This window comes from Leptonychotes weddellii, chromosome 2 (assembly GCF_054177405.1).
Source record: "Leptonychotes weddellii isolate Sample4059 chromosome 2, ASM5417740v2, whole genome shotgun sequence".
Classification (NCBI taxonomy): Eukaryota; Metazoa; Chordata; class Mammalia; order Carnivora; family Phocidae; genus Leptonychotes; species Leptonychotes weddellii.
In genome coordinates, this window is record NC_138370.1 from 117,901,912 (window position 1) to 117,920,604 (window position 18,693).

At 36.3% G+C, this 18,693-nt stretch overlaps 1 protein-coding gene across 6 annotated transcripts in view; it reads left to right on the forward strand.

The window, feature by feature from the left end:
- The window catches only part of LIN54 (lin-54 DREAM MuvB core complex component), a 63,292-nt gene that overhangs the window by 10,613 nt on the left and 33,986 nt on the right, over positions 1–18,693 (forward strand). For 2 of the 6 annotated variants that reach the window (XM_081812240.1, XM_081812241.1), the window contains exons 2-4: positions 2,554–3,269; positions 7,698–7,821; positions 13,952–14,094. In XM_081812240.1, coding sequence (XP_081668366.1) covers positions 2,586–3,269; positions 7,698–7,821; positions 13,952–14,094 — 951 coding nt within the window. In that variant the 5' untranslated portion in view covers positions 2,554–2,585. Of the gene's footprint in view, positions 1–2,553; positions 3,270–7,697; positions 7,822–13,951; positions 14,095–18,693 lie in introns of those variants that run through there. The other 4 variants (XM_081812244.1, XM_081812245.1, XM_081812243.1 and 1 more) reach the window with 3 other exon arrangements.

Sequence of the window (18,693 nt, forward strand, 5' to 3'; positions counted from 1 at the left end):
ACTTGAAACTGAAAGTAAATGCACTGCCAGACGATTATCTCCTTCTGTGACCTGACTTCTCCCTCCTCCTACACCTTGACTTCAGGTGCTTTAAGGAGAAAGATGAATAGAGATTGGGCAAAGGTCTCCTTGTCCTTAAGGGGGAACCAAAGGCCATACCACATGACCAAATATGCTGGGGGAACTTCGGGGAGAGCAAGGAGTCAGACTTCTGTGGTTGTGTTGGATACTGGCACCCTACCAGTTCTGTGGGGGATGGAGTGTGCTAGATGTGACTGATGGGGCTTGGACAAGGTTTGCAGAGGGAAAGGAAGCTAATGTGACAATTGTGGGTTGGGCCCTTTGTTGTTGTGTACTGTTTCCATTGCTGAAGGTATAATTGGTGTTGTTTTTACATGCCTACTTTAAATTCCCATAAATGTCAGAGGGGATTCTCCTGATCAGAAAGACCTGTATGTAGAGAAGTGCTAGTACTTTGGGGTCTTAAAACGCTAGTAATTCCTTTGAGCTTCAAGTTATTGTGACTGGTGATTTTATAGTGTATATAAAGAACTTATCCAATTCAGTAAGAAGACAAAAAAGCCAGTATTTTTTTAAAAAGGGAAAAGATTTTAACAGACACTTTTCAAAAGAAGATACACAAATACACTGCATATATGAAAAAATGCTCAGTGTTGTTAGTCATTTGGGCATTGCAAGTGAAAACCGCAATGAGATACCACTTCACACCCATTAGAACGGCTGACAGTACCAATTGTTATCGAGGATGTGGAGCAGGTGGAACTCTTGCGCATTGCTGGTGGGTGTATACAGTGTTGGGAAATAGTTTGGCACTTTCATGGAAAGTTAAAAATAAATTTACCTTATGACCCAGCAAGTCCACTTCTTGGTATTTATTCAAAAAATACGAAAATATGTATCCATAACAAACTTGAACTTGAATGTTCATAGCAGTTTATTTATGAGAGTCCCAAACTGGAAACAATTTCCAAATATCCACTCACAGGTGAATGGATAAACAAATCATGGTAGATTTGTACGATGGAATATTACTCAGCAATAAAAAGGAACAGAACTCCTAGTAAGTGAAGGAATAAAGATAAATCTCAACATGCTCAGTGAAAAAACTCATTTATATGATTCCTTTATATCCTGAGTACATAATATATGATTGCATTTATGTGAAGTTGTAGAATGGGCAAAAAGTCAAAACTATAGTGATAGAGCAGCTCAGTGGTTGTGTGGGGTGGGATTTTTAGGGTAGGGGATTGACTGTAAAGGAGTAGACTTGTTTTTTCTTCATTTAAAAATACCAGTGGTAAAAATTTAAGGCTTGTGATTAAAATTGTGAACTTTGGTATTATAAAACATACCCTGATTTTGAGTCTGGGCTCTGTCATTTACTAGTTATGTGACCTTGGCAGATTTTTTAAGCTAAGTTTCTTCATCTGTAATATGGGAGTGGTAATAATACTATCTCAGAATTGTGAGGATTAATTATGCCATCATTTGTATATAGCAAGCATTCAATAATGATTAATTTTGGCACTTCAGTATTTGTCAGTGATAATGTAATTTGGTGCTCATGTCTGTTACTCTTAATCTCAGAATGGGTATTTTTGTTTTGTATTTTAAAAAGGAAGAAAAGGAATTGCTGATTAGGTTTCTATGGATCTTTAATGTTGTATGGGCAAATAACATTATTATTTAGTCAGTCATGAACATGATGCACTCTCTTTAGTATGTGAAGATAATGGTACTGACTCCTTCATTGGAAGTTCTGCGTAACCTTTGGCTAAAATCATCACAGTTCTGACTTGTTCATAATCTGCTTTATTATTATTATTATTACCACTTTTTTTGTACTGGGACTGGTTCCCTTTTTGACATTTTAAATGGCTATGGAGGATTTGAGAATCTTCTTCCCAAATAAAGGGTTTTTTTGGTCTGAAGCTAATTGATCAGACTTGAGCCAAATAAATCATTTAATCTGTACTTGCTGAGGTGGATTACTCTAGAACTCCTTTAACATTAATTTGAATATTTAATGGATTTTTATAGATGGCAAACTACCCTCATCTTAGGACCTAGCTCCCTGGAGATTTAAAGATATTTTCCAATATTTGTTTACATTTAAATCTTTCTTTATATGAATCAGCAGTTTTCAAGTCTATCAATAGGAAAAAAAATAACTGGCAAGAAATAAGATGATCAGACATGTCAAAGACTAAAGAGTTTTATGAGTGGGCATTGAAAAGGAGTTTCATGTAATTATGTGACTTATTGTTGCTTGAATGCAGTATACTTTGGGATTGAGACATGGCGAATGAGAATATTTGCTTCTAGTTTTGTGTCCCAAATGACATATTTCAGATTCTTGAAGGTTGAGAGTATGTTGAAGTGGTTTAAGCCAAATAGATACCAGGAATATCCTTCATTCAGTTGTACATCAGCAACAGATGATTATTTTGTCACTTGCACTTTTTTGAATAATTTTATTCTTAAATCTGTTTTGAAAACTAGTAATTTATTCATTTTCAACTTTTATTGCAGTGCCTGATCAACTTTCTAGCAGGAGAGCGATCATGGAGGTGGTGCCAGCTGAGGTGAATAGTTTGCTTCCAGAGGAGATAATGGACACTGGTATAACTTTAGTGGATGATGATAGTATTGAGGCTGTTATTGTTTCATCCCCAATTCCCATGGAGACAGAACTGGAAGAAATTGTCAACATAAATTCTACTGGTGACTCTACAGCCACGCCCATTTCCACGGAACCAATCACAGTGTACAGTAACCACACTAACCAAGTTGCAGTGAATACCACAATTACTAAAGCAGATTCTAATACCACAGTGAAACCAGCTTTTCCAAGTGGCCTTCAAAAACTTGGTGCTCAGACTCCTGTGACTATATCAGCCAATCAGATTATTTTAAACAAAGTATCACAGACATCAGATCTTAAACTTGGCAATCAGACCCTTAAACCAGATGGACAGAAGTTAATTTTAACAACTTTGGGCAAGTCTGGTTCACCAATTGTTTTAGCACTACCCCATAGCCAACTACCCCAGGCTCAGAAAGTTACAACTCAGGCCCAGTCAGGAGATGCTAAATTGCCACCGCAGCAAATTAAAGTAGTTACCATTGGAGGGAGGCCAGAGGTGAAACCTGTCATTGGTGTCTCAGCATTGACCCCAGGAAGTCAACTGATTAATACTACAACTCAGCCCTCTGTGTTACAGACCCAACAGTTAAAAACAGTACAGGTAAAAAAAAAAAAAGGGGGCTTATTAATTCAAATGCATGTTAAAAATTAAATTGATTCATAGTTGTGTTTGTAGGGTGATTAAATGCATAGTTGTTACTGAATTCTTTTGAATGTTGCTTTTAGTAATTGTGTGGTTTCTTTTTCGTAAAGTTTGATATGTCTAATGCTTTGAAAATGTTTGCTAGAGAACTTAGAGCAAACTTAATTTTTGTTAAATTTCAACTTAGTGTATTTATAGCTCTTTACTCATTTTTAAATGCATTTTATTCTTAGTAGTAGTTTGATTGCAAGTATGCTCTGCTGGTATAAAGATACCAGAGTTGCTGCTGGGCTGTCAAAAAATCATTCAGACATAATTTTTTTCAGTTAACAGATGGCCAAAGTCTAGGAAAACTTGCTGCTCTGAGAAATCCTTGGAGCCAGCAATAGTACATACTAGCCCGCGTGTGCCACCTCTTTGCAGTTTCCTGCCCACTACCATCACTCATGTTTGCAGTGTGGAAAAGGCAGTGTCACGTGATGGAAGGTAACATATTGGCTTTAGAATTGGACCAACTGGATTTGAGTCACTTCTATGATACCCTACCACCTGTGGAACTTTGAATCGGTTACTTCTCTGAGTTTTTGACTTTAGCTGGAAGATGGCTATTTGATCATGATGAAATACATCGTAAAAGATAGTACTTAATGTAGTTCTCAAAACTTTGAGGATCCTTCAAAATGGTGCCTATTATTAGTATGAATAGGATCCTAAGATAGAAGGTTAACAGAACATATATTAAATGGTTCCCAGTTTTTCACGCTCACATAGGCCTTTTTAGGTCATCACTGCTCTTAAAATAAAATGATCCTCTTAAGATCAGGAAACACAAATACATTCCCTGCTTGAAAGATTCACCTCTCAGAAAAAAAGGAACAGGCATGACTTAGAGAACTGATGCAGGTATATAAGGAAATAGGAAGATGTGAGGAACTACCCGTGCTCAGCTGATGTTAGAAATAATGAGGTTTTGGTTATTATGTTGGCAGAATAATTAGAAATTTATTTTTCATGGGCTTTTTTTTTTTTTTTAAGCTTTTGTTTTTAAGTGATCTCTACACCCAACGTGGGGCTTGAACTCACAACCTCGAGATCAAGAGTTGTACACTTTTCCAACTGGGCCCAACTAGGCGTCCCTTGTGGGCTTTTTATTTAAGCACTTTGTTTGATTTCTCAAACCTTGTAATTTGCCCATATCCCTCCTCCCACTATTAAATATTTAGTGCTTTTCTTTCTTGATTTTTTTTTAAAGACGTTAATTTATTTGAGAGAGAGAGAGAGAGGGCACGAGCAAGGGAGGGGGAGAGGGAGAGGGAGAAGCAGACTCCCCACAGAGCAGGGAGCCCAACATGGAGCTCCATCCCAGGACCCTGGGATCATGACCTGAGCCAAAGGCAGATGCTTACCCAGTGGAGCCACCCAGGCATCCTTCTTTCTTGTTTATTATCATCTCTCACTTATCTCTGACTTCTTTTTACTACTTTTGGTGAGAATCTCTTGAATGAGATAAATTGTCCCCATCAAGCATCTTGTCTTCAGCTTGTTTTTTAAATCAGTTTTGAAACTTGTTTTTATTAGTTTACCATAGTTTATCTGGCTTTGGGGATCATAACCACGTTCACAATAAATTAATAATGAAAACCAGAATATCATATTTTTTTTCATTTACTAGAGCAATGTATACATGCTATTTAATGACCAGGTTACTTGTATCCACAAGTTTTCTACTATAATCCCCTAACTACTGACAATGAAAGCAAAGACTGGGGTCTAATTCTTAGAACTGCTTTTATTATTGTTACTTTTATAAAGCCTGATTCTGTTTATGAAAAAAGGACTATCATTTATTTATTTTATTTTATTTATTTGAGAGAAAGAGAGAGAAAGCACAAGTGGGGAGAGGGAGAAGCAGACTCCCTGCTGAGCAGGGAGCCTGACATGGGGCTCTATCCCAGGACCCTGGGATCATGACCTGAGCTGAAGTCAGACACTTAACCGACTGAGCTACCCAGGCACCCCCCATAAAGAACTTTTATTTAAAAAAAGAACTAACAAAAATAAAAGAAACCCCATTTAGAATATCATTCCACTTGTCCAGTTTTTAGGCAACTCAAATCTTTCAAACTCCAAAGTAACCTACAAAGCTCTAAAGCCCCGAAAAAAACAAATAAGAAGTCACACATTTATGTTTCCTCTTTAGGCACCAGAATATTTGGTTTAGTATTACACGTTGTATATGATTCTCTGGTTTTTTTCCTAGACAATCCTCAGCATTGTCTTAAGTTTAATCAGAGTATTGAAACTGTTAGGGTATGGACAGTAGGTAAGGGTGGAAGAAGGAGACCCACCTTGAAAAATGAAGGAAAGAGGTGACAGTTGAGGCCAGAGGCAGTAACAAAGAGGTATAGTTATACTTAATTACAGATATATAAACACTTTCCCATATTTCTTGTGCATAGTATATAAGAGTAATTAATAACTAACAGTCTGGAACAACATAACTCCTTATTAGTTCCTGAACCAATACAATACAGTGCCAATAATTACCTGTATGTATTATTTGATCATATATTTGGCTGTCTTATTTGTAAAATTCCTTTTTTGATTCATTTTTGTCTTTATCTGCTGATTACATAAATTTGTTAAAAGTGATACTTTGCGCTTTGTTTTGCTTGATAAAGTAATTTTGTTCTAGAGTAGTTTAGAATTTAATAATGCAAAAAGTATGTTTCTTTGAAGGAACTATAAATCGCTATTTTCAGCAATGTGCCACTAAAGAAACATAACCACAAGGGCAGATTGAAATTGTTCATTTACATAATTAATGTGCTTTTGATTGTATTGTTTACATTTTTTTTCCTGATTGGTAAGTATTCATATAGTCATATGATTGTGAAAATCAATTAAAAATAGGGAAATACTCTAAGCTCCTAATCTTTACTTTATAGTTAAGAATATTAAAAAAAAAGATTATTTATTACAAGACATGGGTTTCTAAGAATATCAATACTTTTTCCTTTTGTGATTATTAGTAGTAGGTCAATAGATGATATATTCTGACATTTTAGAATTTTAGACCTGTAAACACAGTTGGGAAATATAGTCCCTTTATGTCTCCCAAATTGCATCAATTTTTTGAAGTATAGTCGTACATTTATTTGGGTATATCAGTTTTGCAAGCCGGGTATCTTTTTTTAGTATGGTAATGGATCTCCTTTTTTTTTTAAAGCGATTTGTATTTCATTTATATTTTGTTTTGTCAGTCACATGTTCTAAGTGTAAGAAAGTAATATATTCTAGGTGTAAGGTTGTAATGTGTTATTTAGTTTAATTTATAATTTGAGCACAAAGCTGATATTTATGTAGTTCTGTGATCCATTGCAGCTTCTGGTATATTTCTGTCATTCAAATTGGTCATGTTTATTCATTTTAAGTCATTATTTCCAATATTAGCACTTTTAGGACCTCAGTTTTCATATCTGACAAAAAGTAAAATTAATATTTAATGTCTTCCCTATCATAGCTAAATTTCTGCTTTTAACTTTTAAAAGAAGCTCTATCTTTGCATACATTGATAATTTCCGTATTAGAACATTGATAACTCTACCCTCCTTGACTTGTGGAGAATTTTAGTTCAGGTCAACAGTGTGCCGATATAATTTAAGATCAGGGATGAATATAGACCCTACCTTCAAAGAATTGATAGCCTAGTAAACAGTATTTTAGCAAATAACATTTCTAGCACCTTTGCCTTTAGAATAGTCTTTGTTTTGCCAAACTTACTTCTTTGTATCCTAGGGCATTAACTTGTTGGGTTCTTTGTATATCTACCCCCTGATCTATAGATATAGATATAGATATATTTTTAGATATATACATCTAAAGCTGAAGATCTAATCATAAGCCTGTCTTTATTGTGTATTTATATTTTGCTTCCAGGGGCCAATGTAATTGCATTTACAGGTGGCTTCATCATTGGCATCATGCTTTCTTAACTGACTCGACTCTTCTATTATTGAATAATTTGTTATTTTGAGAAAGAATATTGCTGTGTCATAGTGTTTTAGTAGTATTTATTATTAAATAAGCATTATTATTAAACATTTCTAAATACTCATTTGGTTTTCATCATATGCATATTATCCTACAGACTAAAATAAGGATTTACAATAAAAATGCAAAGGTATTGCTATATATTGGCTTAAGGATGGGATCATATTAGTATTTTGATGAACGGCTGAATTTTAGGTGTTTTTAACATGAATACTTAGATATATTCTGTTAAATGAGCTGGTTTCACATGTACTTCTGTATATCAATCTTCTGTTTAATTTTGAAGGTGTTTTACAGAAACAGATCATCTTCATAGTTATTTATATATTTCAGATTGCTAAGAAGCCTCGAACACCAACCTCTGGTCCAGTAATCACGAAGCTGATCTTTGCAAAACCAATTAATAGTAAAGCAGTTACAGGACAGACAACTCAAGTATCACCACCAGTCATTGCAGGTTATATTTCTTTATAGTTTATTAAGCTCTATATTTACCTTCCTTATAAATTTAAAAAGGGCTTTTCTGCCATCTTGAAATGTTTTAGTGCAACAAGTAGGGTTATTATCACAAACCAAACTAGTTAATAAGAAATGTGACACTTATTAAATGTGTGCTTCGAGCAAAATACCTTACTTATCTCAAAATTAGTCCATTATTTTAGTCTTCATAGAAGTTTTTTTTACCATGAAGGTAGCAAAGTCTTAAGCGCCAATAATACTAGCTAACATGTGCCTTGCACTATTCTTAGCTCTTTACATAGTGACTTAAATAGTCCTTGGGCAGTCCTGTGAGGTAGGTATTAATAACAGCCCCATTTTGTCAGTGTGGAAATGGAGGCTCTCAGCTCGTAAGTGGTCGAACTGGGATTTGAACCCACGCAGTTTGTCTCTAGAGCACATGTAGTTAAGTTTAATAGGTTTAAATTAATACCCACGAGAGTGTAGTATTTCATGGTTTCTGTTTGAATTTTTGGTTTCATTGTGTTAATATGCTTTATATGCAGTTTTCTATGGACAGGAAATTGTCACAATGATAGTAATTACTTAAGTGACAACAGAATTTTAGCTATATTTACCAGCAAGTTCCTCAGTGTGGCCCAGTTCTCTTTCATTATATACTTTAAAATTTGTCATCACCGGTAACTGTAACACCTCAGATCTTGACTTCAAGTATTTTATTTTCTTCATAGTTTATCTGCCTTTGTATCCCCAATCTAGCAGTTCTTTGACTTTGAGATCTCTAGTCCATTAACCCTTCTGTTTTCTCATTAATAATCACCCACTTCCTGTCCTCAGATTCTTCCGTAGTCAACATGGAGTCCATGACTCATAATTATCACTTCCGAACAAACACCAGTGATACTCTTTTCCCTTTCTCCTTCTATAATGGCTTACATCCAGCTCTCTTCTTACTTTTTGCCTGACAGGCTGCTCAGTACTTCTAGAGAGACACACAGCCATGGTGACTGGTCTTCAATTCAGAGCTATACTAACATGACTCTTTTCACCAGTTAGGGGCTCATTTCTAATTTCCATTGTGTTGAGGGCTTATGGAGGTACCTCTGGATGGTAGACTTGACTAGAGACTTTCAAATGCTAATTACCCATTCCTAGAAAGTGTATTCTTTTGATGAGGGTACTTCAAACCTTAACTAACCATGGGGGAGGGTGGGGTGGGAGGGGATATATACTAAAACCACCTACTACTGTTTTTGATCAGTTTACAGAGAGTGTAACAATAGACAACTCTGAAGTCAATGGCAGTGATCTATCATTTTCCTGAGGCTTTGAATTGTATATAGGGAGGCTTCTCATTTTAGCAAGTGAGAGGAGGCATGGAAAGATTGTAATTTGAGGGTAGTGTTGGGTGAATGAATTTTCTCTTTTGGCCCTTAGCAGAGATTTGTGATGTTATAGGAGGCTGTCTTGAGGGCTCTTATGGGAGGCAGGTATGACCCCAGAAGAAAGACTGGAACAGGTTTGAATTTGGAGCTGGTTCAGGAAGTGGGCTTCAGTTGGCTGAAAGTAAGGAAGGTTTTGGATATATTGATGAAAAAGGACCCCCACCAGTCCTCTGGGAGGTTTTGGTGGAGAGGATTAACCAAGAGGAATGTCTCAGTGCAGTGTTTTGTTTTGTTTTGTTTTTTTACTAGTTTTGAGTTTGAGAGAGTTCCTTAAATTGTTTAATTATGTGAGAAAATTATATGCTAAACAATTGTGGTGTTTGCAGAAGTCTCTGAATGAATATTTGGTCAATGCCAAGATTTCACCTCTTTTATATTTGACTATAATGATGTCATTGCTGGGTGTTTGGATCATTTATATAATGTGTTTGCACACTAATCATAGCTTCACCTTTTAATTATAGGCAGACTTATTGGTTCTACCAAAAGGCATAGATAGACTTCTGTTAAATTTTATTAGAATTGTTGGCATAAGTTCAGTTGGAGAGAGAATTTCTACTGTCAACTGGTCATTATATAGCCTTTTAAATTCATATGAGCCAAATTTTAAACCACTGAGGTAGCTTTCCTATTGAATTCTCTTTATCACAGGGAGGTTCTATCATCTTTATATTGCAGCAATTGATTTCTCAAAGTACATTTAGATTGTTTTTAAATGACTTTTGGTCTTCTCATTGAAGATGGATATCTTTTTCTGTCTTACAGTCAAGATAAATTTATGTTTATATATAAGTGATTTTTCTAAAATGCAAATCTGATCTTGACACACCCTTGCTTAAGATTTTCTTGGCTGTATCCATTTCTTATCTATTTCTTCGCTTCAGTCTGTCAGATTTGAATTCAAATGCCAGTGCTTTCTTAACATTAAAGGCGTTTCTGATTGAATACATACTTTTTTCATTTTCACCTCTTATCAGTTCCATATTTACTGATTCCACTTATTTTAAGAGATTACCAAATGAACTATGTTCTCTTAGGATTTAGGATCTTGGCATTGTTCCTTTTACTTAAAATGCCTTTCTTTGCTATACTCTTCCCCTGATCGTCTCTTATGTATTCCCATAAAACTTAATTCCATCTACTAAATTCTAACTTTAACTAGACTTCTTTAAATTTCATACTGGTTTTTACTATTTCCATTAGTCACACTGTATTATAATACTTGGTTTTCTTGTCTGTCTCCCCTAGTATATAATTTTTCTTAGTGGTAATTTTTTTGCTTTGTTCTAATTTTTAAAAATTTATGTTTTAAAAATTGTGATAAGATACACATACATAAATTGTGGTATAACATTTTAATCATTTTCAAGTGGACTGTTCGGTGGCATTAAGTATATTCACACTGTTCACACCATCACCACCATCTATCTCCAGAACTTTTCTCATCTTGCAAAAGAGAATCTCTGTACTTATTAAACAATAACTCCTCATTCCTCCCTCCCCCCAAACTCCTAACAGAGACTTTTTGTCTCTGTCAGTTTGATTACATATCTCAAATAAGTGGAATCGTACAGTATATGTTCTTTTATAATTGGCTTATTTCACTTAGCATAATGTCCTCATAGTTCATCTGTGTGGTAGCATGTAAGAATTCCTTTTTTAGGCTGAATAATACTCCATTGTGTGTATGTATGTATGTAGCTCTTTTATCTTGTTTATCTTTCCGGACTTGGCACAGTTTCTGGCACATAGATGTGGCTCAGTGAATGTGTATTTTTGGATGAATGTATATGTCATGGAAGTGGTGTGGTGTGTGGAGCTATTGGGAAGCTTGGGTTTTAGTTGTGGCTCTTCTATTGATTTTGTCTGTGATTTTGGGTAAATAATTATCAGTTCATCTTATTTCTATAAAATGTTGATACCTGACACTTCAGAAGGCTTTGGAGATGGTTAAATGAGATACAGAGGTCCTCGTTCTCAGAGCTCCTGAGGTACACGGTTGCTACAGTGGAGCAAGTTTCGTCAGTGTGAAAATACTCACAAATAAATTAATCTCTTACAGAATTAGTCCTCCCTTAGATAGGCGAGCTCCCTGCCTGCCCCCCAACCCCCACCTTTTGGAGTACGTTTCTTGATTCTTGAAGAACAACCAACAATAGAGTGTAAATACCTTGCAAATTGACTTCAAGGGGAAATTGTATAACTTGCATACTTGCTTGAATCTGTCTGCACAGCTAAGGATAAATAGGGATTTGGAGATTAGATAATCTGGAGAGATGCTATCTGGATGAGAAATAAGCAAGCCCCTAAAAAAGAATAACTTGAATTTTAAAGAGGTATAGAGGGTTCTTGGGAGAATTGATGAAATCCTGAAATATTTTGGCAGAGATGACCTTCAATGTGATCATGTTATGCCCATCAAACAGAATCTGTCATTGTGCTGACATACAAATTTTCAGAAAAATCCTCTTTCCCCCAGACTTAACAGTTCATCCTAAGATTTAGTGTAGTTTTAATTATAAATTGGATTTTTGTTAAATATAAGCCCCCCTGAAAAAAAGTGAAAATTTTACTCTTAGTTTTCTTTGTTATTTGAAATAAAATTTTTGTCCCTGTTTTAAACGAATTCATTTTTACATGGCCTTTTTCCGGATCAATTATTTTCAGGAATTGAGGATTTTCTGTATTAACTTATTCAGAAACTTTTTTTCTGAATCTGTGTAATGCCAAACAAATAAGAAATTATAGTAATAACCGTAAATGAAGAGCATGTTATGGAACAGTGTCTTTATTGGAAATTTATTTTCTTAAACATAATGGTTGTTGGGGCTTCAGGTTTATCCCACAGGTATTAGTTTTAGAAACTAGAACAGGCAAACATTTTACTTCAGGCAGGTTCAACACTTCAGGGTGGCCTAAAAATATTTGATGTAGATCCATTTAGTTTATGTAGAATTGACTTATTTAGTTATGATGTAATTCAGGTTAAAGAAAACAACTCTCGCCTGAAATTCATTAATGACTGAATGTAACCATGTACTACAAGGAAATTGAAAAAATTGTATTTAAAAATTTTTAAATTCAGATAAACCTGATTTTAAAAAGAAACTGTGTATACTGTGGCACTGTTACCAGAAAAAACAATCCAGAAGCTCTTTAGTGCTAGTTCTCTATTTTTGTCTAAAGAGAAAGTCCTTTCTTTTTTCTCTTTTTCTCTTGCTTTTCCCCCTCTCCCTCTCTCTTTCATCTCTAGATAGATCTATGAATTAAATCACAGCATCGAAGAGGGATTTTAGAGATAATGTAGTTATCCACCTTTTCTCTTTCTTGGGTGCTTGAAGTCCCTTTTTAGCCAGTGCATTTGATCATACCGCATCTGCTTGGAACACCTTCAGTGACTGAAAACTCACTTGTGGGAAACAGTCATTTCAGTGGGAAATTTTTGTTAGAAGTTCTTTCCTACTGCTGAGCTGAAACTTGTGTTTCTGTGTGTTAGTGCTTTGCATCTGCTGTGCTGAGAGTGGCTCTAATCCTTCCACTTGACAGCCTGGATCAGTCAGGGTAATCTTGGCTTTCCTGCCGTAATAAACAATCTCTAAGTCACAGAAGTTTAACAGATTGTACTCTTAGTTGACACTTGATGAGATTATCTGCATGTCCACTGTGGATTAGAAAGGGGCTTGTGATCCTGGTCTCAAGGACCCGGGCTGACAGAGGGATCGTTGGTCCTCTCAGATGTGGCAGAGGGCGAGAGAGCTTGGGGAGGTCTTGCACAGGCAGTGAATGTTCTGGCCCAGAACGACACACATCACCTCTACTCAGAATTTGTCAGCTAGAACTTGTCACGTGGCCCTAACCGCATCACAGGGCGTGGGGAGCGGTCGAAAGTGCAGTTCTACCACGTGCCCAGAATGGCAGAGAACCAGAATACTTGGTGAACGACTGTCACACAGTCGTTCAAGAATTTGGAGATGTGTTGTCATGTCTTTGTACGCTTCTCTTGCATAGGATAAAAATTCCTAATATTTCAACTCATTGTGATACGATTCCCAATTTCCTAAGCCATCCAGACACCCTGCAGTTTTTCTGTGTTTTTACTGATGGGTATTGTCCAGAAGGGAACACAGTATTCCTGCATTCCTGTTGGAATTTTTTTCTTTTCCTTTTGGCAGTCTAAAATCAGGTAGTATTAAACCAAACAGTGTTCGGGTTAGTCTGATAACTTTTATAGAGGTGGCTTTAAATTGTGTCCTGAATGGTTTAAGTTCAGAGTAAGACAGCTGTAGTATAGTACAGAGATAAGTTTTGAGATTTGGATTCAAGGCCTGACTTTCAGGAGCTGCTTTATGCAGGGCATGTTGCATGGTTTTCCTGAGCCTATTTTCTGATTCTGATAGATAGAACTTAACAGGATTGATGAGAATGTGAGCAGACGTGTTTTTATGGACTTTACATAAAGCGGTATTAAGATACTGTTACTAAGAAGCATTGTTTTGTTTCCTTCTGACTAGTTTCAACTTAGTTCATTAGGGACTCACTTGTGAGTGTTTGAGTTCATACCTAGATACATAATGAAGTAGTGAACATATATACTACAGTCCTTGTGGGTGTAGATCATCAACACATACATTTTTATATTATTATTGAAAAAAGTCAAACTGATGTGCTGCCTCTCATTTGCAGGTAGGGTTCTTTCACAGTCTACTCCTGGGACTCCATCAAAGACCATAACAATATCTGAAAGTGGTGTTATTGGATCAACTTTAAATTCTACAACACAGACACCAAATAAAATAGCCATCTCACCTTTGAAATCGCCAAATAAGGTAAAAAAAAAAAAAAATTAGCCACAAATGCCAAGTGTTGTGGTTAATGCCTTTATGTTCTTACTAGTCACTTTAGATACTTCAGTTTTAATATATTCCCAAACAAGTAATAGGCATTCATCGAATACTAGATTAATTTAGTAATCAAGGATATATGGCAGAAAAAAAGCCTTACTCTAAACACATAGTAACCTAGTAATCATTTTGCATGCTAAGATAATTTCCATGGCCCATATGAAGGTGGGTACAACAGACATCTTTTGAATGAGGTACATGATGTGTTTAGTTCTTCAGTTAATATTTGTGCAAAATTATTGTCTTTGGGAAGTCACATATGTAGTGACTATATGAATATAAAATGTTAAATGTAACTTTATTATTGTTATTTTGATAAAATACTCTGTTTTCTGCTTAAACTGTCCTGGGTTTCATGGAGATCTGAGCTTTTGTTGGGAAACAGAGTACCCAGAGTACTAGAAATTGCCATCAAATGCTGGTAACCAGATTCTCAGAGTTTTTAGACTTAGTACAGTTCATTCAGAGCATTCAAAAGCTTTTCATAATTTGTTTTCATCTTAAGGTAGCTATAATTTTACTCTTAGGTCAAGTAAGTAGTCTTTGCTCACTTTCCTAAAACATACCGAGTCATTATACCAGCATAACATTTTGAAAAGGTATGTTTTAAAGGACATATTCAGGTGGAAAGCTAAGCATCATTATTCTGTAAGATGCTGCCTTTGTGATTCTGGAAACTTACTACCCTTTGTACTGCCTTTTCCCTTAACTTATTCTTATTATTCATAAATAGAACAAACATTAAACATTTGTTTTACATTTTTAAAAAAGTATAGCTGGTGGTTTATGTCTTAGTGAGACTTGAATATAATGTATAAATATAATGTCTCTTATAGTTCATTAAAATGGGATTCTACCTGCATAATAATAGAAAATAATTATTTACTTAAATGAGATGAATTCAGTAGATATTTGAGTGCTAACTATGTGCTATGCATAGTGATAGGCATTGGGGATAAAAGCATGAATAAGACAAGTTTTTCATTTCAACAGGGAAGTTAGACTTAAACATTAAAAATTGCCCTACAGAATCATGATGGTCACAAGTGGGTTGATGAGCTCTGCTGTGTGTCAGGGAAGTTTTATACAAAGGCTATTCTTGAAAGGTCTTAACTTTAAAGGTGTTTTGGGTCTTAGCTGTGGGTGAGCAGAGGAGGCTTTCTGGATTGAAGTAATACTTTACACAAAAGCGGAAAAGTGTGTGGCCCTTTGAGGGAACTACATTGCTTTGGTAGTGTAGAGCTGAGGGTGCTGAGGTTAGATGGAAGGTTTTATTATCTTCAGGGGAGTTTGCCCTGTATTGTTCTTGAAGACTTTCTGTGGCTTTCCATTGCTTCTAGGGGAGTGGTGTCCTTGTCTGCACATTGGGATCACCTGGGGAATGCCCAGTTCCTACCCCCAGAGACTGTTTTAATTGATCTGGAGTTTGGCCTGGTATCAGGATTTTTAAAAGCTCTCTAAGTGATTTTAATGGGTACCCTAGATTGAAAACCACTACTCTAGGATAATATGAGATATGCATTTTTAAAAAGATGATTCTTGTGGCATTTTATGAAAGATAGTTTGGAAGAAAGTAAGTCTGCATTCTGAGAGAGACCAGTTAGGTTAGTGATTCTCAACCTTGGCTGAACTTTTGAAGCACCCTGGGACCCCTTGAAAACACTAATGGCTGGGTCCTACCCTGACTCCGTTTAAATGAGGGTCTCTAAGACTGGGGCCTAGGTATTTTAATATTTTAAAATTCTTAAGTGTGGGCCAGGGTGGGAAATCACTAAGTTAGATTATTATGTTTGAGCTAGACTAGTAGCTAAGAGGCTTGGGAAGAAGAGATGTGTTAAAAAAAACTTTAAGACATAAGACTGGATGTCAGGGTCCTACAGAGGGGAAGACTCTAGGATGACTCCTAGATTCCTGACTTGAATAACAGAGTAGGTGGTGGCACTATGGGACTAGTATGACTGGTATATGGGCGATACCTGATGGCATACAAAGAGGAACGAGCTTGTTTTTCTCTCATCCTTGGCTTTAGCCATGAGATCTTGGATCTTCCTTCCCTACCTCTTGACAAGAGGTTATTTTTAACTGTAAGAACAAGCCTTACTTTGGTGATTAAATTCTCAGGTATGAAAAGTCTAGTCAAAACCTTAAATCTAGTTGAAAGCTTCTCTCTTCAACTCAGACCTAATCATGGCTCAGGGACCATGTAGTGGAGAAGAGGAGTGTAATCAGTTTCTTCCCCTCTTCTACCTCCTCCCCCCTCTGCGCCTTCTGCTTTTGGCTACTGATTGGAAGGAAGATTAGAAGAGAACGGACAAAGTTTTATATGACTGAGACTGTTGTCATCTAGTGGCCAGTGTGGCAGGTGTCCCAAGTGTGGACTTTTACAGATGTGCGTTTAGGAAAGTTTTTGGAGACCCTTGTGGATATGTCCACATTGCCCAGTTCTCGGTCAAGAGTGTGGTACACACTCAGGCTATCTTTGGCAGTTTTCTCCTGGCTGTCGCTTGACTCCTGTAGTCTACAGCCTTTTACTGCAGAGCCACCCTTACAGCAGAGGTACATGTCTTTGGCCCATCAAGATGCTGTAGCCCTTCTGCAGGCTGGGACCAGTGTCTGTGTTCACATATGTCCTAAACTCCTGGGGGTATGTGTCAGGTTCTCCCAGGAACTCTCTCATTGAATTCATTTCTGGTGCGGCTAGACCAAGATAGACTTGAGACTTTATCTCACACACACACACAGTATCTTTATCACAATATGTTGCCAACCAAAAATTAAGATGTCCGTTTTCCCTTCTTAGAGTTGTCACCCAGTCTATCCCAGAGATTTTCTTGGAGAGCCCCTGCCTTTGTTCTTACTGAGGTATAAAGCCTAAGCATTCTGTCTATGAATTCACTTCTATTTCTAATCTGTTTTGTTTCATTTTCAATAGGCAGGAGGTAGATGACAGGGATGCTGTCTTTCAGTAAGTCCGCCATGGATGTCTTGTCTTACTTTTTAGAGTGTGGGGGTTTATTATTTGTAGTTCTCACTTCAACCAAATTTGAGATAGTAGAAAAAAATCACCTTATCGTTTTATACTAGAGAGGAAATGTAGGGAGAATAGCTGATTTGGGCAAAAAGATACTGTTTAATTCTTGGAGATGTTGGTCATCGAAGTACCAGCTGAATAGCTAAAGGAAGATGTCCATTAGGAAGCTGAATATAGGCAGTGACTAAACTATGCATATAGATGAAATCAAGGGAGCATGAGGTTTTCTGTAGAGAGAAGAAAGCAGGACCAAACCACAGAAATATTAAGAGTTAGTAGAAGAGAAGGAGTCAGTGGAAAAGAAGGAATGGTAAGAGAGGTAGTAGGAGAAACTAAAAAAAACTGGAAGGGGAGATGACTTCAAGAATGATATTGGGCTATAATCTCAAATGTTAGGAAAGTCAGTTAAGAAAAAGGCTGAAAAATAAGGATTTGCCCCATTGATCATTAGTGGTCAAAAGGAAACTCCAAATACCCACCTTTTCCTACCTGCCAACATTCACAATCTGACCACCATCTGCCTGGAATAACCAGGAATTCTCTCATTATTTATCCCTGTTTATATTAGGTAACACCCAAAGGCCCAGATTCCTATAACACCTTTTATCTCTCACATCTAATCTCCTTAAGACTGTCAATATCTTCTGTCCTTGTTCCCACCTATCCCCTACTCTTGAACTCCCTCCACTGTGCCCTCCCTGGAGTTCATAATCAAAATAATACCCTAAATCCTCAGTCTCTTTACTGAATGTTCCTTTTATTTTCTTGTTCTAACAGATACCCAACTCTCCCCTAAGATACTGCCCCAGCAGACCTCTTAAATGATGGCCATTTTTTTCTCCTTTAGTCCTTAGGCCACTGAGCCTGCAGTGGAGGGGACAGGACTGTGAGTCTTCCTTGCTTCTTCTCATTACATTCTTCAGACCATTCTCACTTTCTTCTCCATCTTTGAAACTAATGTTTTCAGGTTTGTTTTGAAAGTCAGGCATGTCTAATATTTTCTCAATTTACTTGATACTATAGTTGTCTGTTATTGTAGGACATATTTCTTCCATTATATTTATTTTCTAAAGTAATCCTCAGTCTCTAAAGTATTTATGAGATATGTAAATAAGCACTAAACCAATCAAAATGTTCTACATGGTTTACTTTCTTCTTGCTTTAGATTTTAGCAGTGCTCTTTTCTACTTTCTGACACTTAATGTCTTTTGTCCTGTAATCTTATTCTTACCTTTAAGTACTGTTTTTTTTTATGGCATATTTGGATTTATTTCAGAAATGCAGTGTGATTTAACATTCAGAAATCTATCCATCGAATTCACAACATTAATAGGAAAAAGAATAATTTTACAAATATATACAGTACATCTCAATACATGTGGAAAAATCCTGATGGTAGCCAGCCTCCGTTTTGGTTAAAAATACTTCAAACAATAAAAATATAAAGATACTTTAGGGCACCTGGGTGGCTCAGTTGGTTAAGTGACTGCCTT